At 39.8% G+C, this 26,604-nt stretch overlaps 1 protein-coding gene across 1 annotated transcript in view; it reads right to left on the minus strand.

The window, feature by feature from the left end:
* The window catches only part of YME1L1 (YME1 like 1 ATPase), a 151,173-nt gene that overhangs the window by 90,233 nt on the left and 34,336 nt on the right, over positions 1-26,604 (minus strand). The window contains exons 3-9 of the mRNA XM_053715694.1: positions 15,073-15,238; positions 13,065-13,163; positions 12,771-12,880; positions 11,258-11,408; positions 10,554-10,637; positions 10,333-10,415; positions 1,861-1,951 (exon numbers count right to left, since the gene is read on the minus strand). Coding sequence (XP_053571669.1) covers positions 1,861-1,951; positions 10,333-10,415; positions 10,554-10,637; positions 11,258-11,408; positions 12,771-12,880; positions 13,065-13,163; positions 15,073-15,238 — 784 coding nt within the window. The remainder of the gene's footprint in view (positions 1-1,860; positions 1,952-10,332; positions 10,416-10,553; positions 10,638-11,257; positions 11,409-12,770; positions 12,881-13,064; positions 13,164-15,072; positions 15,239-26,604) is intronic.

Below are 26,604 nucleotides of genomic sequence, written 5' to 3' on the forward strand. Positions count from 1 at the left end.
TTGCGCTAAAGTTTCCAACCAAAAAGTTTAAGTCGCAGCAACATCAGCCAAAGAAATAGCAGGCCTAAGAAGATGACCTGCACATAAATAAGCCTTCCTTAGATAAGATTCAAGTTTCCTATCTAAAGGATCTTTAAAAGAAGTACTATCGGCTGTAGGAATAGTAGTACGCTTTGCAAGAGTAGAGATAGCCCCATCAACTTTGGGGATCTTTTCCCAAAACTCCAATCTATCAGTTGGCAAAGGGTACAGTTTCTAAAACCTTAAAGAAGGAGTAAAAGAAGTACCCAGACTATTCCATTCCCTAGAAATTACATCTGAAATAGCATCAGGAACTGGAAAAACCTCTGGAATAACTACATGAGGTTTAAAAACCGAATTTAAACGTTTGCTAGTTTTAATATCAAGAGGACTAGTCTCCTCCATATCTAATGCAATCAACACCTCTTTTAATAAAGAACGAATATACTCGATTTTAAATAAATATGAAGTTTTGTCAGTGTCAATATCGGAGGCAGAATCTTCTGAACCAGATAGATCCTCATCAGAGATAGATAAATCAGAATGCTGTCGGTCATTTAAAAATTGACGCAATAAATTAAAGCATTTAGCGCTCCCGCGAGCCTAACAGCCCACAATTTAGAAATAAAGTCAATTGAAAAATTTCAGGTAAGAAATATTTTTTCATATATGCATTTCCCAAAAATGAAACTGACAGTCTGTAAGAAGGAAATAAACTGATTAACCTGAATCATGGCAAATATAAGTATAAAACATATATTTAGAACTTTACATATAAAGTGCCAAACCATAGCTGAGAGTGTCATAAATAAAAGGAAACATACTTACCCAAAGACACTCATCTACATAAAAGTAAATAGCCAAACCAGTACTGAAACGAGAATCAGTAGAGGTAATGGTATATAAGAGTATGTCGTCGATCTGAAAAGGGAGGTAGGAGAAGAGTCTCTACGACCGATAACAGAGAACCTAAGAAATAGATCCCCTATAGGATGATCATTGTATTCAAAAGGTAATACTCCCTTCACATCTCTCTGTCATTCACTGCACTCTGAGAGGAAACCGGGTTTCAGCATGCTGAAAAGCGCATATCAACGTAGAAATCTAGTACAAACTTACTTCACCACCTCCTTAGGAGGCAAAGTTTGTAAAAACTGACTTGTGGGTGTGGTGGGGGGTGTATTTATAGGCATTTTGAGGTTTGGGAAACTTTGCCCCTTCTGGTAGGAATGTATATCCCATACGTCACTAGCTCATGGACTCCTGCCAATTACATGAAAGAAAGATACATTAAAACTTTCTTTAAACACAAATGGACAGAAAAAAGAAAAAAAAAATGGATTTAGGAGTACATTTGTCCAGGCAGACAAGATTCACAGATAGAGAACAAGTCCACCTGGTGGACAATCGTGCAACAACCAACAGCAGGGACTGGTTTTCACCCTGGTAAAATCAGTCCAGGTGATTTTAATTCACTACCTCTAAAGAAGCAGAGAGTGTTTAGGAAGTAACGATTTAAACCAATGCTCCATAAATATAAGTTACAGGTTTGCATAGAGGCATTATCCCATAGTTAAGCTTCTGCACAAGTTGACCAGCTAAGCTAGTCCTGAGTAAGACATAGCCATTGAGTGCCAACTATTTGCATAAGCCCCTACGTATTGTCTCACCGGTCCTGATAAGGATACGTCTGTTTTCCACCATGGGCAGCAATTCAGTACACACAAAAAAAATCCCAGATTCAAAATATTTACTACCAGAGGGTCCTCAAGATAACCAATGCAAATAAAAGTTAGACAAATATATGGACTATTCATACTTTTTCAGAAAATAGCCTACCTTTAGGAAGTTTACCGCCCAGCACTGTGAATTTCTGCGGATTTTTCAAGAATTCAACAACTTCCTGCAACTCTTGTTTAGCTTCTTCCACCTATTCAGAATACATCTAAAGGTTAACTTGTCTATTTATTTTAAAGATATAAATCATGTATAAGTTACAAAAAGGTCTGGCCTCTAAGCAACCCACTTTTTATTATGGGTTATTTTTAAAAACAATTTTTTTTTTTTAAATCTTTATTTAATGACCAATAAATGATAAACACAAAGTACAGAGAAAAAAAAAAAGGAACGATAAAGTATTACAAATGTGGAGTCATCACAAAAAGCAAAGTCATAGTACAAACAATAACAGTCATCTATATTTATAGTTTAGAAAAGGATCTCCTAAGTATGTAATAACTTCAATAGACTATTTTAGATTAGTCATCATACATACTTTCCTTAATTCATAGATAACTCTATATTTTGTCCAGAGCATACTAGTCTAACAGTCTCTGTGTAAAAAAGCATACTATATTATTGAAGGGTTAATAATAAAAAAAAAAATATATATATATATATATATATATATATATATATATATATATATATATATATATATATATATACATATATATATATATATATACATATATATATATATATATATACATATATATATATATATATACATATATATATATACATATATATATATACATATATATATATATATATATATATATATACATATATATATATACATATATATATATACATATATATATATATATATATATATATCCCCTCATCCCACCCTCCTCTTAGTCTCATACTCTGGTTTCTATACTCTTGTTCCATTCTTTCAGATATTAATAAACATTGGGATATTCCTCTCTTAGAATAGCATTCATTAAATAATTAGTATAACAGTGGGTATATTTTTTTCTGTTCTTCAACTGAGTGTTATTTAATATAGATACCCCATTTCTAAAAAAAAAAACTTTCTATTTCCTTTTTCTGTTTGACTTCAGTCGAGCACTGTTCTAATTTCATTTGATTGAAACTTTTCATTTTAAACTCTGCTACTGAGGGACTTTTCCTTGAAATCCAGTTACTCAATGTAATATATCTAGCAACTATAATTGCCTTTTAATAAATGCTTTCTCTATGTATTTATTACTTTTTGGTAGAATGAAAATTACTGACTCTCGATGGACCTTAATTTCTTTGCGTATAATTTTGGATACACAGTAGCTTATTTTACTCCAGAATTGTTTAATGAGAGGACAATCCCAAAAATAATGGAGAATATCCGCCAACTGACTACCACATTTTATACAATTATCGGTTACTTTTCCCCCCATCTCAAAATAAATTTAATCCGTCAAACATATCTTACTCTATCAATTATGTGTGCCTCTCTATAATAGCTAGATTTAGCCATTTTCCCTATTCTGGAAATACTGTTTTGAATTATATCTTCAATAATCTCCAACAGACCTTTAATATGCCATTTTAATACTAGAGTTTTAAGATGTACTACTCCTTTTTGCATTATAGTTCTATACCAATTTTTAATAGAATTTCTATTTTTGCACATACTTACATTTCCAGCAATTTGAGACCAACTCATATATTACCCATGCACCAATCCTAAGATATTAACCAAATTCCTCAGTTGCAGATAAGCAACAAAAAAAAGAAATCGATGGGAAGATCAAATTATTTTTTCAGAGTCTTAACCGGATTTTATCACAAAGCTATTATCATTTATATCAAAAAATTTGAGAGAGATATATATCATCCCTCTTTTCCATCTGAAAAAATACTTCAGCTTTAAAAGCTTCTGTAAAAAAAGAGGGTAACCAGTAATAGTAATAAAATCAGATAAATATAGTTTATACCGATTCTCTTACTGCCATGCTTTGATAACTCCCTGAAAAGTACCTAAGCTTTTCATTATTTTTTTTTGGAAGTTCCTTATTTTCTAATATGTAACAAAGTCTTTAAAGTGTATGGTTTAACCACTGAATCTTCCAGATCCTTTGAAGTGCAATAACCACATCCAATAGCCATTCTGCTGCTATTTTAACTAGACATACTAAATTGTATTTTTCTATGTCTGAAAGTGCAAACCCTTGTTAACAATAACAATAAAAGGTGAAGATAAAGTAAGAGATTGTACATATCTCATAGCTACTTATCAGATATTTGTTCTCTCTTTTTTTCCCCTCTCTCTTCTGTGTCTAGGTCATGTATATACACTTCACATTTCGTAAGATTATTACAATATCTTATTAACATTTGAGTACTGAATCAAACAAGTTTTTGGTTAACTAATTTTCTTCTATATTTTTACCAAGAACTTCTTATTTAGCATGACACGGTTTTAGTGCTAGAGATGCGATGGCTAAATTAAATAAAAACGCGTTGCAAAGCAAATTTTTAAAGTTTTTAATAAAAGTTTTATACCTGTTCTACCTTGCTTGGAGATATTATTCTCTATCCAAAGCTCTGGAGTATAATAACCATCAAATTTTCGCCGACTCCAATTGGAATAGCAAGAGTGTTTGACTCTCCCTGGAGCAGTTTGTTTATAAGAATAGCAGCCAGCCCTGAATAATCATTCAGCAATCCGGGAAACAGCTGTTATACCTAAAGAGAGTCAGCCGAACGGCTCTTAAAGATTCGGTCTGCCCGATATTGCACTGATTGTGCAACTCCGCTTGTGAGTATAAGCTCATTGTTATTTGTTGTTTGTCCGACATCGGTCGGGGTAATCTGCACCAAGGGCGCATTTCTTCCTTTACATTACAGGAGCGTGTTTGCTGCAAGCAGCTGACCGGACCTGAGTGAGTCAGCCGAGCAGCTCTGAAGCTTCGGCTTGTCAATTATTGCACTGCATGTGCAAACACACTTGTGAGTACTGAGTTTGTAATACAGTGGTTGTGCGCATACTTTATAGGATTATCTGCACCAGAGCGCCTCTTTGACTTTATTCTAGGACGAGGGATACCTCCTCCTGGTGGCCAGGTTCTTAATTCCCACAAGTAATGAATGAAGCAGTGGACTCTCCTCCCATTAAAAAGAGACATAATACTATTATGCTAAATCACTTGAAACTGATGCAGTATAACTGTAAAAAGCTGACAGGAAAATATCACCTGAGCATCTCTATGTAAAAAAGGAAGATATTTTACCTCACAATTTCCTCAGCTCAGCAGAGTAAGTTCTGTGTAAAAAGTTATACTCAGCTGCAGCTAAAATAAAAAAAAACATAATTTATGCTTACCTGATAAATTCCTTTCTTCTGTTGTGTGATCAGTCCACGGGTCATCATTACTTCTGGGATATAACTCCTCCCCAACAGGAAATGCAAGAGGATTCACCCAGCAGAGCTGCATATAGCTCCTCCCCTCTACGTCACTCCCAGTCATTCGACCAAGAATCAACGAGAAAGGAGAAACCAAGGGTGAAGTGGTGACTGGAGTATAATTTAAAAGATATTTACCTGCCTTAAAAAACAGGGCGGGCCGTGGACTGATCACACAACAGAAGAAAGGAATTTATCAGGTAAGCATAAATTATGTTTTCTTCTGTTATGTGTGATCAGTCCACGGGTCATCATTACTTCTGGGATACCAATACCAAAGCAAAAGTACACGGATGACGGGAGGGATAGGCAGGCTCATTATACAGAAGGAACCACTGCCTGAAGAACCTTTCTCCAAAAAATAGCCTCCGAAGAAGCAAAAGTGTCAAATTTGTAAAATTTGGAAAAAGTATGAAGCGAAGACCAAGTTGCAGCCTTGCAAATCTGTTCAACAGAGGCCTCATTCTTAAAGGCCCAAGTGGAAGCCACAGCTCTAGTAGAATGAGCTGTAATTCTTTCAGGAGGCTGCTGTCCAGCAGTCTCATAGGCTAAACGAATTATGCTACGAAGCCAGAAGGAGAGAGAGGTAGCCGAAGCCTTATGACCTCTCCTCTGACCAGAGTACACGACAAACAGGGAAGACGTTTGTCGAAAATCCTTAGTTGCCTGCAAGTAGAACTTGAGGGCACGAACTACATCCAGATTGTGTAGAAGACGTTCCTTCTTTGAAGGATTCGGGCACAGAGAAGGCACCACGATCTCTTGATTGATGTTCCTGTTAGTGACTACCTTAGGTAAGAACCCAGGTTTTGTACGCAGAACTACCTTATCTGAATGAAAAATCAAATAAGGAGAATCACAATGTAAAGCTGATAACTCAGAGACTCTCCGAGCCGAAGAAATAGCCATTAAAAATAACACTTTCCAAGATAACAACTTTATATCAATGGAATGAAGGGGTTCAAACGGAACTCCTTGTAGAACGTTAAGAACAAGGTTTAAACTCCATGGCGGAGCAACAGTTTTAAACACAGGCTTGATCCTAGCTAAAGCCTGACAAAAGGCCTGGACGTCTGGATTTTCTGACAGACGCCTGTGTAACAAGATGGACAGAGCTGAGATCTGTCCCTTTAATGAGCTAGCCGATAAACCCTTTTCTAAACCTTCTTGTAGAAAGGACAATATCCTAGGAATCCTAACCTTACTCCAGGAGTAACCTTTGGATTCGCACCAGTATAGGTATTTACGCCATATCTTATGGTAAATCCTTCTGGTAACAGGCTTCCTAGCCTGTATCAGGGTATCAATAACCGACTCAGAAAACCCACGTTTTGATAAAATCAAGCGTTCAATTTCCAAGCAGTCAGCTTCAGAGAAGTTAGATTTTGATGTTTGAATGGACCCTGTATCAGAAGGTCCTGTCTTAGAGGTAGAGACCAAGGCGGACAGGATGACATGTCCACTAGATCTGTATACCAAGTCCTGCGTGGCCATGCAGGCGCTATTAGAATCACTGATGCTCTCTCCTGTTTGATTTTGGCAATCAATCGAGGAAGCAGCGGGAAGGGTGGAAACACATAAGCCATCCCGAAGTTCCAAGGTGCTGTCAAAGCATCTATCAGAACCGCTCCCGGATCCCTGGATCTGGACCCGTAGCGAGGAAGTTTGGCGTTCTGGCGAGACGCCATGAGATCTATCTCTGGTTTGCCCCAACGTCGAAGTATTTGGGCAAAGACCTCCGGATGAAGTTCCCACTCCCCCGGATGAAAAGTCTGGCGACTCAAGAAATCCGCCTCCCAGTTCTCCACTCCCGGGATGTGGATTGCTGACAGGTGGCAAGAGTGAGACTCTGCCCAGCGAATTATCTTTGATACTTCTATCATTGCTAGGGAGCTTCTTGTCCCTCCCTGATGGTTGATGTAAGCTACAGTCGTGATGTTGTCCGACTGAAACCTGATGAACCCCCGAGTTTTTAACTGGGGCCAAGCCAGAAGGGCATTGAGAACTGCTCTCAATTCCAGAATGTTTATTGGTAGGAGACTTTCCTCCTGACTCCATTGTCCCTGAGCCTTCAGAGAATTCCAGACAGCGCCCCAACCTAGTAGGCTGGCGTCTGTTGTTACAATTGTCCAGTCCGGCCTGCTGAATGGCATCCCCCTGGACAGATGTGGCCGAGAAAGCCACCATAGAAGAGAGTTTCTGGTCTCTTGATCCAGATTCAGAGTAGGGGACAAGTCTGAGTAATCCCCTTTGAAATATCTGAATCCAATCTGTTGGATCAGAACCGTCACCCACAGAATGAAGCTCTCCGTCCTCATGCTCTGCAAGCTGTGACGCAGTATCAGACATGGCCCTAGTATTATCAGCGCACTCTGTTCTCACCCCAGAGTGATCACGCTTGCCTCTTAGTTCTGGTAATTTAGCCAAAACTTCGGTCATAACAGTAGCCATATCTTGTAATGTTATCTGTAATGGCCGCCCAGATGTACTAGGCGCCACAATATCACGCACCTCCCGGGCGGGAGATGCAGGTACTGACACGTGAGGCGAGTTAGTCGGCATAACTCTCCCCTCGCTGTTTGGTGAAATTTGTTCAATTTGTACAGATTGGCTTTTATTTAAAGTAGCATCAATACAGTTAGTACATAAATTTCTATTGGGCTCCACCTTGGCATTGGAACAAATGACACAGGTATCTTCCTCTGAATCAGACATGTTTAACACACTAGCAATAAACTTGCAACTTGGTTACAATCTTATTTAACAAAAACGTACTGTGCCTCAAAGAAGCACTAAACGATTAAATGACAGTTGAAATAATGAACTGAAAAAAAACAGTTATAGCATCAATCCTTAAAAACAACACAACATTTTTAATCACAGTCAATATATAAGTCTCACAGCTCTGCTGAGAGAATCTACCTCCCTCCAAAGAAGTTTGAAGACCCCTGAGTTCTGTTAGAGATGAACCGGATCATGCAGGAAATACAAGAGTAACTGACTGGAAATTTTTGATGCGTAGCAAAGAGCGCCAAAAACGGCCCCTCCCCCTCACACACAGCAGTGAGAGAGAAACGAAACTGTCACAATTAAAACAAGCAACTGCCAAGTGGAAAAATAATGCCCAAACATTTATTCACTCAGTACCTCAGAAAATGCAAACGATTCTACATTCCAGCAAAAACGTTTAACATAATAAATACCTATTAAAAGGTTTAATGTACTTTTAACAGAGTAATTCCAGTGAAATACCATCCCCAGAATACTGAAGTGTAGAGTATACATACATGTCATTATAACGGTATGGCAGGATTTTCTCATCAATTCCATTCAGAAAATAAAAACTGCTACATACCTCAATGCAGATTCATCTGCCCGCTGTCCCCTGATCTGAAGCTTTTACCTCCCTCAGATGGCCGAGAAACAGCAATATGATCTTAACTACTCCGGTTAAAATCATAGTAAAAACTCTGGTAGATTCTTCTTCAAACTCTGCCAGAGAGGCAATAACACGCTCCGGTGCTATTGTAAAATAACAAACTTTTGATTGAAGTTATAAAAACTAAGTATAATCACCATAGTCCTCTCACACATCCTATCTAGTCGTTGGGTGCAAGAGAATGACTGGGAGTGACGTAGAGGGGAGGAGCTATATGCAGCTCTGCTGGGTGAATCCTCTTGCATTTCCTGTTGGGGAGGAGTTATATCCCAGAAGTAATGATGACCCGTGGACTGATCACACATAACAGAAGAAATGAAGAAATGAACAGCAGCCAATCAGCATCCACAGGACTGAGGTCATGAACTCTTTTACTGTGATTTCAATTAACTCTCATGAGATTTAATTGTAAACTTCCTTACACTGAATAGGGAAATAATATGAGTGTGCACAAATGCTCGCTCCTTCCGCTGTCCCGGGACAGACATATTGATTTGCTGCTTAGAAGTCCTTTACAATGGGATGTGGCTACTGAGAAACTTTTGAGGTAAAATAGCTTTCTTTTTTACATAGAGATGTTCAGGTGAAAATTTCTAGTCAGCTTTTTACAGCTATACTGCATCACTTTCAAGTGTTTAAACATTTGGGTATTATGGCCCTTTAAGATGGAAATATTGCATTATAACAACACTTATACCTTGAAATGTGTCAAATCCCCATCTACTAATGATCAACAATTATGACAATATCTAGGCAAGCAGAACCTTTTACTCTCATTCATCCGAAACAAAAAATACAAGAAAATATAGTTATCTTCACTAGGTCTACATAGTATATTACCCTCCAGATAGCCCAGGCTCATTTGTTATATATTAATAGTCCAGAATAAAGTTAATAAGGTTATTGCACAATTAAAGTATAAGATATAAGCGTCTTCACTGGGCTTTCAGCTGTGTACTATCACTGGGTTTTCCGCTGTGTACTATCCAGTCTCTCTTTCAAAAGAAGGAGCACCAAGATTTGTTTTTACCCAGACTTGCAGGCTTTATATCCTATTACACCAAAAATACCATGTTTGATCGATTGCAGATATGCTCTGCAAGTTGCCTTTGGCTTAGCCGTAAATTCTTGGGTATATTTATTATAGCTTCAACTCATAACATGCTAGCAAGCATTTAAGTTTACCATCAGCATCTGCTTTCCAGACTTAAGTATTATACATGAAAAAGCCAGATTTACTTTAAAAATATGTTAATGCAGACTGTAATATAAAGCATCTTCACTGGATTTTAGATTTTTCTTTCCTTCTTCTAAGCACAGATAAACTCTGCAGAGCCATGTTTATTTTGTTTCTACCCAGACTTACAGGCTATATATCTCATTACGCTATTGAATCTTTACTTAATCTCCACTATACTGCATACAAAGCCATGCTGCACAATAAGGTAAGATTAGATTGAAGTCCTATTCCTTTTATTTGTGCACACATTTAACTATGAGGGTACATCAGTCTAGTATCGAAAGTGTAAGCATCTTCACTGGGATTGTCTTATTGCTCTAGACTGTTGTATCCTCTTTAGACCCAGACTTTGGGTCTCGGCTTTGTCTAAACATAAGCTAAGTGCAGCAACTAATACCATCCCAATAAAACCACAATTACAACATATATTTTACTTACTCCTTTAACATGCTCAAAAGTGACATTTTTCATCAGGATTGGATCTACAGCGGCATCAAGGCCAGATGTGGTTCTGAAACGAACTGCATACAAACATATGAGATACATAATAAGCAAGCCAAACTGCTTCAAAACTTTCCAGCAACTCCATCATCTTAAAACACTGAACTTTTAATATCAAGGGAATCTCTTAAAGTGCACTAATAAAATGATATTTTTACCTGATAAAAATGGTGTTTTTGACAAGCCGTATATGCCAAGCAGTAAAAGAACCAGCAGGAACAAGCGTGTTCTCCTTAGAGAATCTAATAAGATTAAAAAGATTAAAAGTAAATATGACAATCAGGTGTAAAATGTATAATACATAAGTATGTTTTATCATGAATGTTCAGATTTTTGTTTAAAGGGACAGTCAAGTCCAAAAAAATAAACTTTTAAACAACTTTCCCATTGACTTAACACCATTTTTGCTTTGTTCTGTTGGTATTCTTAGTTGAAAGCTAAATCTAGGAGATTCATATACTAATTTCTTAGACATTGAAGGCCACCTCTAATCTAAATGCATTTTGACCGTTTTTCACCACTAGAGGGCATTAGTTCATGTGTTTCATATAGATAACATTGAGCTCATGCACGTGAAGTTACCTAGGAGTGAGCACTGATTGGCTAAAATGCAAGTCTATCAAAAGAAATAAAATAAGAGGGCAGTTTGCAGAGGCTTAGATACAAGGTAATCACAGAGGTAAAATGGAACTGTGTTGGTTATGCAAAATTAGGGAATGGGTAATAACGGGATTATCTATCTTTTTAAACAACAACAATTCTGGTGTTGACAGTCCTTTTAAGGTTTTTATGTGATCTGCACTATAACAAATCTCTTGCCAAATGAGGATTGCAAACCGTGTACAATTAGTTTTTATCTTACCATTGGTTCTCTGGGTTAGTGCCTGTGCTTTGAGAAACCCCTCTGCAAAACCAGTCTTAAAAGCATCCTGTTGCCCCTCAGGAATATTTTTATTTTTAACAAGCTTCTCTAAGTTTTCCACATCTGGCATCCGATCTCTCATCAAAAAACCCTGAATGCAAAAAGGGGATGATAATTTACTAAGCTTAAGTATTAAGAAAAAAATATGATACATGTTTGATACAATTGCTTAGATGCCTAGTTCCTTTATGTAGCTAAGATTAAAAGTTGGGCTTGTAAAACCTAATGCCTTAGGAAAGATCTGTCCGAACAAGGTAAGAATGACAGTATTTTTACAAAAGCAATATTCCTCCTCCAGCAACAAAAAGGTTCTGATGAAGTTGTTTATGATGGAAAAGTGGAGGACATTCTATTGTCTGTCTATACAATATTCAAATATGGAAGCCGTTGAAAATAGCTGGCTAACTACTTTATGATATTAACGTACTTATATGCACATACAGAGAAAATAGTTCCAACTAATAGTGTTTCTAAAATCTGCTCATCAGTGCACTAAATGAAAAAAACAATTTAAGTCAACAATCTGGACACCACTTGCTCTTAGTAATACTAAAGGGACATTAAAAAGAATGTAAACTCTCCCCTTTTTAAGATAAGATCTGGAATGTTAGTGATATTTTAGATGGAATTTAATTCATCAGTTGTAATGAAGATGCACTATAACTTACTTTTAAATATAGATATAAAATTCAAATTCCCCGCCCACTTCAAAAGTCAGTTTTTCTGTGAGCTTACAGTTTGAATTGTTGCCCAATCAGTGCTCTCCCCATATGGCACTTTTGTTGTAGCTATAGCACTGATTGGACAATAAATCAAACCCTTCAGTTCACTGAAAAAATGACTTTTGAAGTGGGTTTTGAAGTGGGTGGCAGAGCGCAGGCTATTTGAATTTTATACCTATGTTAAAAAGTTAAAGCGCATCTTCATTACAACGGATTAAACTCCATCTAAAATATCACTAACATTCAGGATCTGATTTTAAAAAGGGGAGAGTTTACCATCACTTTAAAGACCTTTTGCTTTTGTGTAAAAAAAAAAAACTGCTTTCTCCTTTAACCTGCATATCCTGGTTTAGGCACTTTATAGCATTATGATAGATAATATTTACAAAAAAATTAACATCCTGCAACACTTTAGGAGATAATAAAGCTTGCATTTGAAATAGTTATTGTATTAACCACTTTTCCTTTAAGACAACATGAGCAGACTATAAACAATGAACACATACTGGCATAAAAACAAAAGGTTCAGCCATCCTGAAATGGCTCAGGTCATAGATAGCTTTCATAATGCTGAAACCTCAATCAATGTTTGCTAATGTGTTCCCTCACAGTTTGTCTGATGATGAAACATAGGAGTTTAAATTTAATAAAGTAATAATCAATATAATTACTGCTCAATTCATATATTAGATGATATTAATGAACAGCTTTGTTAGAAGTCTATGAAGTACCTTCATGAAAGATGGAGCGGTATTCTCTGTTGCAGCAATACGCTCAGAGGTCGATTGCAGTCGTCTAATTCTTGGTTTCAGAGTTTTAAAACCTCGGGACTGTATTAAGACTTAAGAGAACATTTTAAAATAAATCTTTCAAGCTCATTAAGACCAATTTGTGCAATCAATCTAAAGTGTGAAACTGCATACCACACAAAGGCTGTATGTAAAACTATAAGATACGTTAAAATTGTGCATTAATTTGTGAATTTTACTACAAAAGAGGCTACAGAGAATGGACAAACATTTTACCTGGCCAGTACTGAAGATCTGCGCAGACTTGCTTCAGTGGGCTAGGCTTCGGACTGTATATTGGATTTGAACGTAAAGCATTAAACACATTGGAATAACCTGAAACAGAAACCAAAAGTAAATGAACCACAAGTTTTCAAAATTTTGGAAGGTAAAATGCTGAAAGGACCAAACCTTCTGTGGAGGACAAGGAAAGATGCCACGTAAGTTAAAGAGACATAATAAAGCCCCCTGACTGACTGTACATCAGTTCACTTTTTGCAAATAAAGGATGATATGCCTAATTATTATAAATAACTACATGAATCTTATAAAAATAAACCCTTTCTTAACTGCACTGAAAGGCTTAAAAAAACTTTTTTTTCCCCCTCAAGCCAAGATATTTAATCAGGAACAATTGATTGATAGGCACCAGGAGGGAGAACAGCTCATTTCCTTCCAGTAAGTCTTGATAAAGGAGTCCAATTCAGAAAGTTATATATTGCTCCTTGCCTAGCTCTGTATTCAGCATTTTGAGCAATTGGCAATAAGATAGGAAATCAAAGAAATATAAAAAAAATAAGCTGAGCATCTATAAAAAGGAAAGCTTTGGGGAAAACTTCAAAGGACAATAGAAAGTTACACAAGCACTACATATAAATATATGCAGTTGACAAAAACACTTTTTAAAAATAACCTCATTTAAAAGTTAACAATGAAAAAAATATTAAATGTGTCTTTATGACAATGGTGAAAATAATCAAAAGGAGCATGGGCCATTATACATTTAAATTGAAATATATTTAGCAGCCAGAAATATAGAAATGTACTCCGTCCCTGATTTAAACAAAATGTGTATGCTAAACAAATAGCCCCCACACTTTGTGTCCGCCCCATACATAAAGTAGGTGAAGTTTCCTTTCCCCCCCCCCCCCCAATTACAAAGGAATTTATCACTAGAGTGAAATATCTATTTCACCACAGAAACTTTCCTTTTATCATGACATGTTATTTCTTTGGGAATCTGGAGCTATACCAAATCCAGACCAGAACAGTGGTGATATATATCCCACTCCTTTAAGAGCTACATTAAATGTATATTTGGCACTTGTAGACTTACACTCTCTCCCTCCCCCTCTCTTGCTCGCTCTCTCCCCCCCCTCTCTTGCTCCCCCCTCTCTCGCTTTCCCCCCTCTCTCCCGTTTGCTCTCCCCCCTTTTGCTCTCCCCCCTCTCCCCCTTTTGCTCTCCCCCCTCTCCCCCTTTTGCTCTCCCCCCTCTCCCCCTTTTGCTCTCCCCCCTCTCCCCCTTTTGCTCTCCCCCCTCTTTAGAGATCTCTCACGTCCAGTCAGCCACGGCATCCGGCCCTGCATCACGCCTGACCACGCCCAGCCCCCGTCACACCCACCATTCTTTTGGCGGATCAGATGCCAGGTCAGTTGAATTAAGGCCAGGTGTGTTTGTCCTCATGCACAGTCTCTACTGCACATGACAGCTTCGGATAAACACACTTGGCCTTTTATATTATAGGATATTTTACAAATATCTGTAACTAGAATATGCTACATGTACAGATGATTCTCTTTGTATGTTTTATAACATATTTGTACTGTATATGCATTGCACTTGCCAAGTTCATTGTTCTACCCTTGTATTCTTTTTTTCCTTCATACCCCCCCCCCCTTGTTTACCTAGTATTCGACCCCTAATGCTACATTACAGCTAGTACTACCCATTGACAGATATTAGTTTTGGTGGACACAATTTATCCACAAATACAATCTGAACTTAGAACCTTCTGAGAGCATTTGCCAGTGGGCAGATTTACTCTTCTATACTTGTCAGTAATGTTCTACTATTTTTGGTGCACTTATATGCATAACAAATTACTTTATTGCGGTTTGCATTAAAAATCTGTTCAATAAAAATAAAGTAAAAAAATAAACATAAAACACAGTCTGTAAGATAATTTTTCTGCTTTAAGAGATAATCACTCTCCATTCCCCACATTCAAGTACAAAAATACTCACCATTTTTGTTTTCAAAAAAGGAGTGAGCAGAGACATGGGATGTGTGCCAGTGGGGTGACATTTTAGTTTTTTCCGTGTGAAAATCAGGAAGACATTTATGGAAAAGCTCATCCAGTTGTTTGATTCGAAGCTCAGACAAGCCCAGGTCTCTTAAATTGAAGACAGGCTGAAAAATAACATAATTTTGAGTTCTTACACTAAAATAACACTTAGTTTTTACACTGGGAAATACTCTTCTACGTTCTCAATTCTGAGATATTTGGTTGTTTAAAGGGGCATTCAGAGCAAAATTAAAAAGTAAATTTATGCTTACCTGATAAATTGATTTCTTCTATGATACGACAAGTCCACGGATGCATCCTTTACTTGTGGGATATTATCCTCCTGCTAACAGGAAGTGGCAAAGAGCACCACAGCAGAGCAGTCTATATAGCTCCTCCCTTGACTCCACCCCCCAGTCATTCGACCGAAGGTATAGGAAGAAAAAGGAGAAACTAAAAGGTGCAGAGGTGACTGAAGTTTAAAATAAAAAAATATAATCTGTCTTAAATTGACAGGGCGGGCCGTGGACTCGTCGTATCATAGAAGAAATTAATTTATCAGGTAAGTATAAATTTACTTTTCTTCTATAAGATACGACGAGCCCACGGATTCATCCTTTACTTGTGGGATACAATACCAAAGCTACAGGACACGGATGAACAGGAGGGACAAGACAGATGCCTAAACAGAAGGCACCATGAAGGTATGAAGTGAAGACCAAGTCGCAGCCTTACAAATCTGTTCAACAGAAGCATCATTTTTAAAAGCCCATAGACAACAGAGAAGATGAAATCTCCCCCTTGGAGGAGAATCTTTGAAGTCTAGAAGATACCCCTGGGTCACGATCTCTAAAGCCCAGGAATCCTGAACGTCTCTTGCCTGAGCAAAGAGAGAGAAAGTCTGCCCCCTGCTAGATCCGGTCCCAGATCGGGGGCTGCCCCTTCATGCTGTCTTGGTAGCAGCAGTGGGCTTCTTGGCCTGTTTACCTTTATTCCAGGTCTGGTTAGGTCTCCAGACTGACTTAGATTGAGCAAAATTCCCCTCCTGCTTTGTGGCAGGGGAGGAGGTAGAGGGACCACCTTTGAAGTTTCGAAAGGAACGAAAATTATTTTGTTTGGTCCTCATCTTATTTGTCTTATCCTGAGGAAGGGCATGGCCTTTTCCTCCAGTGATGTCGGAAATGATCTCCTTTAGTTCAGGCCCGAATAGGGTCTTACCCTTGAAAGGAATAGCTAAAAGCTTAGATTTTCATGACACATCAGCAGACCAGGACTTAAGCCATAATGCTCTACACGCTAAAATGGCAAAACCTGAAATCTTTGCCGCTAATTTAGCCAGTTGAAAAGCGGCATCTGTAATAAAAGAATTAGCTAGCTTGAGAGCCCTAATTCTATCCAGAAAATCATCTAATGGGATCTCAACCTTAAGAGCCTCCTCTAGAGCCTCGAAACAAAAAGCAGCTGCAGTAGTTACAGGAACAATGCCCGCTATAGGTTGCAGAAGAAAACCCTGATGAATAAATATTTTCTTTAGAAGACCCTCTAAATTTTTTATCTATAGGATCTTTGAAAGCACAACTGTCCTCAATAGGTATAGTTGTACGCTTAGCCAGAGTAGAAATAGCTCCCTCCACCTTAGGGACCGTCTGCCACGAATCCCGAATGGTGTCAGATATGGGAAACATTTTCTTAAAAGTAGGAGGGGGAGAGAACGGAATGCCTGGTCTATCCCACTCCTTAGTAACAATGTCCGAAATCCTCTTAGGGACCGGAAAAACAGTGTAAGCAGGAACCTCTAGATATTTATCCATTTTACACAATTTATCACCTCTTTCACTTTACCCTTCCTATTACTTAGAGTAGACAAAGAGAATGACTGGTGGGTGGAGTCAAGGGAGGAGCTATATAGACAGCTCTGCTGTTGGTGCTCTTTGCCACTTCCTGTTAGCAGGAGGAGAATATCCCACAAGTAAAGGATGAATCCGTGGACACGTATCTTATAGAAGAAAAGCTAATATTTGCTATAACATTGTTTTTGCATTATTGTCTATGGTTATCTGTGTGTGTTTAACCCCCATACAAAAGGGCGGAACTCACAGTTATTTTGAGATTATAATCTAGTTTGAGAGCCACAATACATTTCAGCTTCTGAGTAGAACAGGGCTAATGAGCCAACCAGGAGCGGCACAAAGCTGCCAATCATAGACTATGTCCTACTCATGCAATTTGCAGAGGATCATAAGTGGGGTGTAAACTCTGTGTTTAAACGCACGGAAAGCAATAAACACCAATACAAAAAAAATAACATGCTCTAAGGGAAAAAAGATTTTATTTTCTTGTATTCGGATGTACTTTTATGAAAAATAGCAAGTATAGTGAATCAATTAGGGTGCTTCCATATTACTGACAGCCAGGCACCAAAGTTTGATTAAAAGGTTAGAAAACATGAAAATGAATGATACTTTATCAAGCTTTAAAGTTCCAAAACTTAATACATCAGAATGTCAGAAATGCTTATCTTCCAATCCTGTATTAATTAACTGATTTTACTCTTGCCTATATCTCAGGCTACAGGAAATTGGCTTACTGGTCTAGCACATTTCACTCAGGACTGTATAAGTCTCCCCACATAATACTCTAGATTTCTGCAGATAGTGTTCAAAAACAAAGAAGAAAAACAAATTATGCTTACCTGATCATTTTCTTTCCTTCAGATGGAGTCCACAGCTGCATTCATTACTTTTGGGAAATAAGAACCTGGCCACCAGGAAGTGGCAAAGACACCCCAGCCAAAGGCTTAAATACTTCTCCCACTTTCCTCATCCCCCAGTCATTCTGCAGAGGAATAATGAACAGTAGAAGAAATACCAGGGTGAAAAGGTGCCAGAAGAATAAAAATAAAATACGCCCCACAGAAAAAATACGGGTGGGAAGCTGTGGACTCTTACCATCTGAAGAAAAGCATCAGGTAAGCATAATTGGTTCTTCTTCATAAATGGAAAGAGTCCACAGCTGCATTCTTTACTTTTGGGAAAACAATACCCAAGCTATAGAGGACACTGAATGCGAGAACGGGAGGGTAGATAGGTGGCTCATTCTGAGGGCACAGGCCTGAAAACCAACCCAACCCTGCTTCGTCAAAGCCGGGCAAAAAACTAGAAGGAAAAGGCCCCAAGGACACTGACCCGCAGATAGTCCGAAAGCCTAACTAGAGACCGCAAACACACTGAGCCAACACTCCTCCAGGAGAACCGTCGCCCAGCAGTCGGTCCCCACACAACCCTTTACTAGCACAAGTACCAAAATCCACAAAGGAGAAGGACAAGGGGGAGCCATAGGGATACCCAAAATGTACAGCAAGATCCAATAAGGAAAAAACCCCTTCCGAAAGAAAACCAAGTCCACAGAGACCCGAAAGGATCCTGAGACAAGGGGAGACGACGTCCAACCCAGGCAGAACCAGAGGGAGCAAAACCTGGCATTATCAAGGAGAAGAGACATCTCCCAAACATCGTGCAACTGCACGGAAAAAGACAGCTGAAGACAAAGTCCTCAAAACATCAGAACTCAGAGACTGAGCAAACAGAAAAAATACTGGAAGCAAACTCAGAAAGATAAACATCTAAGTCCAGTAACAGGCTGCCATCCGTAGGAAGATACGGAGAAACACTATCTGTAAGGAAAGAGCGGCCAAACAAAATTTTACATTGCCCAACCTCCAGACAGAGGGCACACTCCAGGCAATCCCAGCTGCCAGGCCTACTTACAGATCACAAACAGGGGAGAGTTACAGAACCTCAAAAAAGGTCCACTGGCACCCCGAGACCTGAGAATGAACAACAGATCTCAGATCCTACACCTAGCCGGAACAGTCCAAGCAATGGCAGATCTGAAGCAGGGGAACAAAAAGGAACCCAGAGACCAGCCCCCAAGAGGGCGGAAGAATGGACACAGCCACTTCAACCTAGAGACAATCGAGCAGGCGTTAGACCCAAGGCGATCTAGTAAAACCACACAACTAAGTCTCAATGCGGAGCAAGCAGCTCTCCAGGTGTTAAGGAACAACTTAAAGAGCAGACCAATCCCAGAACCAGAAAAACGTCTGTTCCAACCTCCCGAACAAAGGAGATGCCCCTAAAAAAGGAACCACACCTCTGTAAGGAGGACAACGAGCCCCCTGAAGAGGATGGCATTGAGAAACACCTAAGACAGGAAGTCGTAGGAAGAACCAAGAGAACACAAGGCCACGTCACTGACGAACACGGAAAGAACCCCTTAAAACACTATTGTGCTAGTACACAAACCAGACACAAGAGTGACAGCTGAGCAAATGCAAACCTTCCGTTTGCTAGGCAGGAAAGCCCACCATCAGGTTACTTCAATTGGCTGTCCCAAGGGAACCGTGTCGTCCAGTACAAGAAAAGCCCAAGGAGCCCCGGCTCTCAGTAAATCTGGCCAAGTTGTAAAACAGAACAGCCAGAACAAGGGCTATGCCCAAATTCCCCCGGAAACTGGAACCCCCAGGCCAATCCTAGGATCATAAGGTCCGGTAACATCCCACAGCGGGATCTACAAAGTGAAAACGCAGAGTAAAACCCTCGACAACCGGAACAATCAGGGCAAGAGGCCCAGGCCCAACAAAATGTTTAGAATAAACAATCTTCCAGGAACATAAATCCCTCGTCTGATATCAAAAACAGACTTCCCAGGGAAAAATCCAGATTAAACAAGATAACAAGAGCAAGAAGCCCTTGCAAGTCCCGACCCAAAGGGAAGAGATCACCCCTTGCAGGAGCCCAACACTCCAAAAGAGCTAAGGCCTCCAAAGGCCATATAAAGGACGCTAGAGCTAACATGTGTCCAAGCAACATTAACATGATTGTCCTTGAAAAGCGCGGCTAATCCCCCTTAAGGGACTCAATGCACTGCTCATTATATCAACCTCAAAAAGAAGGAAAGGGTGAGTAGACCTCTCCGGGGATCGAACCTGCAACTCTCTGTTTGCTACAGTGCATAGTAGCCACAGAGCATTAGTATGCTGAGCTAGCTGTCCAACTAGCCACAAGCTCCAGGCACAAGGGGAACAGTGAGGACAAGTCCCCAGAACAGAGCAACAGCAAGTCTCCACATCACCTCAGATACGAAGTCAGAGGACAGTAAAACATGGGTTTGGATACCACATGGATGGCAATACCTAAACCATATGAGTGGAAAACCACTAGGACCTCCTCTACCCCAAAAGAAGATACAGAGCATTCCAAACACAGGGGAGGGACCCCTGACCGGAGCCCAAAAAGGACCCCATTGTCTAATGTCCCGAAAAAGGAACAACCAACTCCCGAAGGGAATCCAAGTCCCCAGAAAGTGACCAATCCACAAGGAGAAACGGACAAGTCCAAAAAGGTCTCAATGAAGAAGAGAACCACTAAAGGAACAAGTCCAAAAAAAAAAACACAATTCCCAGAGTCTCCTAAAAGCAGGATTGCCCAGACTGGTGGAAAAGAGGCGCTAAACCCTCTAACCCTCCCACCACATGGGAAGGAATACTCTGGGTCCCGAGGGTATCGGAAGCAACAGTGTGACGCAGCAGAATTCACTGACCCAGTCACCAGAGAGACTGCTATTTAAGAACTGAAAACAATGCTGTGAGCCGCACGGACCCGCAAGTCCTCTTCAGAATGCTTAGCTGAAACTTGTGAAGTAAATAACAAGAAAAATAAATAATATTGTGGGCACTCGGCGCCCCAACCTGCTAGATTGATAGGCGCCACGTGTCTGAATAAGCCACGAGACAGAAGATCTGAACCCAAGCAGGGACCAGCCTGCAACCAGGGTCATAACTGCCAAGCTGGCTAAATCCGCCCTCAGAGAGGGAGGAAGAAAAAAACAGACAAACATGGGACAAACGTGTCGCAAAGAAGTTCCATAGAAGCAAACAGCGAGTATTGATCCCAGAAAAAGTTCCCGAAGGAAACATAGAATAAAAGAAAAAAATAAAATTCATCCTAACCGGATAAAATAAAATGACAGGCAACCCAAAGGTTAACGACCAAGAAGAACAGAAGACCCACAGGACCAGCCTAACGGAAACCCTGTTCCTCCAACAAAACTGGGAAGGATCTCGATAACAAGACTTAAAGGAGATTACGTCATCCCCCATGTCTAACAAGGTGAGCCATTCAAAGTAGGAGACTGATGAGCCCCATAGTCTATAAGGACAGGGTCCCCAAACAACTCAAAAACATGTCTGAGTAGAACAAAGGCGAGCCAGTCTGTAATGAAAGGCACAACACTCAGGAACAGTTACATCTGCGGGGAACTGCACATGCCCTCCCATGGCCTAGAGACCCGGGGCAATCGGGCACGAGCATAATCGCAAATCAACATCTGGACTTTGTAGACTAGCAAGCGCCATAAGTATGTAAAAGCGAAACGTGCCACAACCTCCGGGGGGGGTAACAATCCACCCTCCAGGGGGGAAAAACATAACCTGGGTTATCAGCTTGTGTAGTAGTAGAAGGGAGCGGTAGGGAACTCGCCTCCCGGAGGACAGAGACCCCGAGGCGGATGGCTCAATAGTCCCATGAATCCCCGAGCCGAGGAACAAGGCACTCTAGGACGGCCTAAAGAACATAACTGACTGACCCGAGTCAATGGGGTCAATTAGCATTCATCACAGGATGAAGAATCTGAATCAGAAAGTTGAACGATCTCAACATCAGCATCCTCCATAATTGAATAAAGGATACCAAAAAAATTGTCTATATATAAAACAATTTAAACGGCACCTGACACCCACAATGGCTGGGGCACTCACCACTTCCTATGAACCAGACAACAGCAGACCAGATTTCTCAGTCGCCACACAGTCAGGAATGCGGAAATGGGAGATGAGAACGTAAACGCCCAGTCAGAAGGTTACCGTATAGTTCAAAAAAAGCGTGCGTCACTTCGAAAGGTTGCTATGTTCCAAAAAGCCACAAGCCCAGTTAACACTGCACATAAGCAGATTGAATCACATAACAAACATGATTAAAAAAAAACCTGTTCAATAATCCCCCTAAGGAGATATTAACCCTGGATTCCAAGATACTAAAGGAGTCCCACTGAGACCCTGTATTTTTCATGTAAGTTTGCAGGAACAAATGAGTTACAGTACATTCATGAAGAAGTAAAATGAAATGATCTTACCAGAATCTACGCCGTGGAACCGGAACACGGCCCTTCAAGTGTGACAGATAGTAGCATCGCCTCCGCCATGGACTTGAGAGAAGAAAGCAGGCAGCGAAGCAAAGTTGGACAACGTCGATTGCTTGGAGTTGCTAAAATGAATCTGGACGGTTTCATAGAAAGACTCTTGCTGCATCTCCGGTCTCTAACTTTCACTCAAGCCCTCACTGAAAGGTACAGGATAACTTAAAACTCCCGTCCCATGTCGAAGAGTACTGCCCTCCATAAGAGACGAAAAACTTCTGACACTTCTCTGCCAACCTCCTGGGACGAAAGGCAAAGAATGACTGGGGGATGAGGGAAGTGGGAGGAGTATTTAAGCCTTTGGCTGGGGTGTCTTTGCCACCTCCTGGTGGCCAGGTTCTTATTTCCCAAAAGTAATGAATGCAGCTGTGGACTCTTTCCATTTATGAAGAAAAAGAACTACCAGACCAGTGGTGGGCAATATGTCTATAGTAACTACTAGACCAGTGGTGGGCAATAAGGAGATAGGTGACCCTAGGGCCTCATATGGACACTAATGTATCAGTTACACATACTACCCTGAGTAGGGTTTTACCTTCAAAACATAAATCCAGTCTATCTAGACTTCAAAAATTATTTCCACTCAGTGTTTTGCTCTCCTCCCAGATATTAAAACTTCCAAAAACTTTACAATTGAATTACATTGACCTCTTTCTTTTGGGATTCTTTGTACTTCCTATGAGGGCTTGCTGAGGTAAATCTAAGAGGAGGCATACAGGAGTCAGGAGAAGTGTGTGCAGCAATGTTATACAGCAATTTGTAGTAGGATCATTAGAGTATAGTTACTTAAGTCAGTCTGTGGTAAACTAGTGAACATGATAGCTGTATAGACACACTGTTTCATAAAGAAAACTTAACACAAACTGTCAGTGCATCCTATATTTGGACATGAGACAGTGAAACAGTGTGTGCAGGAATAGTAAGGTGAAGGTGCTCCCTGCTGCAGACGAATCATACAGGGTTTTTTTCCCGTTTTGTTAAAAAAAAAAAAAAAAAAAAAAAAAAAAAACTTAAATTTTTACTTAATTCTCCCTCTTTCAGGTTACATTGTTCTTCAAACTATATACACTGCAATTAGAGGATCTTTTAGGACAAAATTATATATATATATATATATATATATATATATATATATATATATATATATATATATATATATATATATATATATATATATATATATATATATATATATATATATATATATATATATATATATATATATATATATATATATATATACATACACACACACACACACACACACACATATATACATATATAAAGTCTGACCGGTTTCGGTCTCCCTGACCGTAATCATTCAGTTTATGATTACGGTCAGGGAGACTGAAACCGGTCAGACTTTGCTCTGAAATTTTAAAGCTTGTCCTGTTGTTTTATCCTGGAATAAAGCAATTTTGATACACTCTTGGAAGACTGCTGAACTTTCTTTATTTTACTTAATTATTCCTGGTGGATTGGGGTAGCTACCATTTATCAACAGCTTCCACTTTGGATATCACCCTGGTTCTATTACATTTTACCTATGGAATATCTAACAAGCAGCTTTGGTCAGTATGTAGTGTGCTGAGCTATTCAGGAGCCGCCTACATTCGCCACCTTACTGCCGCTGTCTAAGTGATGGGAATCCTGTGGCTGGTAACACTGTGCAGCGATATGAGAGTGCCTGACTGCCTCTAAGTGTTGACAACGGCTGGATAAGGATCCCGATTGGTCGGCAGGAGATCACGTGACGAACGACGTCAGTGTCACACAATACCGGAAGTGACCCGCTCCGAGTTGTGAACGCCGAAACGGCATGGTCCGGCGGAGAGAGGAGCTTCTATCTTTTTCATGCCTGCTGTTCTTTGGGGTGAGTGTACCGGTGACAGCCCTCCCGCTGTGCTCAAGGGCCTAGAGAGGAACTGTACCGGTCTTTTGCTGAACGCTTCAACTGAACTGCCCTGAGATTTGCTGCGTCCCCTCTTATAATTGGGACATTTTCAAACCATCTAATCAATAAGACTTGGGGCATTTCTTTCATATATATCCATGGGACCAATTGCTCCATTATTGTGGGACTTGTGCTTTTGAGGTTTAAACCTGCACATTTGAGTCCAGTGACTCTTGTATACGATTGATATGGTTGTTCCATGTTTATAAATATTGTTATTGATATTCCAGTAATATATCTCTTTTTCATATTTTTCTACTATATATATACATACATACATACATATATATATACACACACACAATATTAAATATCAATATACAGTATTATTCTTTATTTCGTTCTGTGTAACAGAATCAGATTTAAGTTTTTTTTTTTATTATTTTAATTAATTCAAACAGCAAATCTAGGCTAGCTTCAAATTTGAAATATGCTACAAAATAATTTTACCAAAAATAACAGGAAAAATAAACGAAAACCGAAATAACCGAAAATGCTATTTTCGGCCGAAACTTTTCTGCAGCAGAAATTTCAGTGCATCCCTAATAGATCATTTAAGTGTCCAATGTCCCTTTAATAGCTTGAAAGACTGCAGATATGGCTCCCAAAATAATATTAGTTGCAGTAGACAAATGGTCAGATTTCTGATTCTCTGGACAGAAAAGATTTGCAGACAAGGCACATTAAAGGGGATTTTGAAGCAAGTGCTGTGGTCACTATCGGTGAGATTACGAGTCTTGCGTTAGCCTTAAAAAGCAGGGTTGAGAGGTCCCAACGCTGCTTTTTTCTGAACGCTGGTATTACGAGACTTGAAATGACAGGTGTACCGCTCACTTTTTTGGCCAGACTCGGTAATACCGCAAATCCACTTACGTAAATTGCGTATCCTATATTTTCAATGGTACAGCCTCTCCTGTCAAGACTGGTACCGCATTTAAAAGTCAGTAGTTAAGAGTTTTATGGGCTAACGCCATAGCATAAAACTCTTAACTAAAGTGCTAAAAAGTACACTAACACCCATAACCTACCAATTAACCCTTTTAGAAACCCGGCGTTAGCCACTAAAAAGTGAGCGTAGAGCAAAATTTAGCTCCACATCTCACCTCAATACCAGCGCTGCTTACGTTAGCGGTAAGCAGGTAAAACATGCTCGTGCACGATTTCCCCATAGGGATCAATGGGGCAGAGCCGGCTGAAAATAAACCTAACACCTTCAAAAAAGCAGCGTAAAGCTCCTAATGCAGCCCCATTGATTCATATGGGGAAACACATTTTATGTCTACACCTAACACCCCAACATGAACCCCGAGTCTAAACACCCCTAATCTTACACTTATTAACCCCTAATCTGCCACCCCCAACATCGCCGACACCTGCATAACATTATTAACCCCTAATCTGCTGCTCCGGACACCGCCGCCACCTACATTATAGTTATGAACCCCTAATCTGCTGCCCCCAACATCACCGAACCCTTCATTATATTTATTAACCTCTAATCTGCCGCCCACAATGTCGCCGCAACCTACCTACACTTATTAACCCCTAATCTGCCGCCCACAAAGTTGCCGCCACTATATTAGTTATTAACCCCTAAACCTAACCCGAACACCCCCCTAACTTGAATTTAAATAAATCTAAATAAAATTACTATCATTAACACCCCTAAAACCCCCAAAATAATAAAAAGCCCTACCCTATACTAAATTACAAATAGCCCTTAAAAGGACCTTTTGCGGGGCATTGCCCCAAAGTAATCAGCCTGTAAAAAAAAAATACAATACCCCCTGCCAACATTAAAACCCACCACCCACACACCCAACCCTACTCTAAAACCCACCCAATCCCCCCTTAATAAAACCTAACACTAACCCCTTGAAGATCACCCTACCTTGAGAAGTCTTCACCCAGCCGGGCCGAAGTCCTCAACGAAGCCGGGCGAAGTGGTCCTCCAGACGGGCAGAAGCCTTCATAGAAGCCAGCCAGAAGAGGTCCTCCAGATGGGCAGAATTCTTCATCCAGGCGGCATCTTCTATCTTCATCCATCCGGCGCGGAGCCAAATCGGAATTGAAGGGACGCCATCTTGGATGACGTCATTTAAAAGGAACCTTAATTCTTCAGTTGGACTTCGTTGGAAGAGGATGCTCCGCGTCGGATGTCTTGAAGATGGAGTCACTCCGCGCCGGATGGATGAAGACTTCTGCTGTCTGGAGGACCATTTCGCCCGGCTTCGTTGAGGACTTCTCAAGGTAGGGTGATCTTCAAGGGGTTAGTCTTTTATT

This window comes from Bombina bombina, chromosome 5 (assembly GCF_027579735.1).
Source record: "Bombina bombina isolate aBomBom1 chromosome 5, aBomBom1.pri, whole genome shotgun sequence".
NCBI classification, from domain to species: domain Eukaryota; kingdom Metazoa; phylum Chordata; class Amphibia; order Anura; family Bombinatoridae; genus Bombina; species Bombina bombina.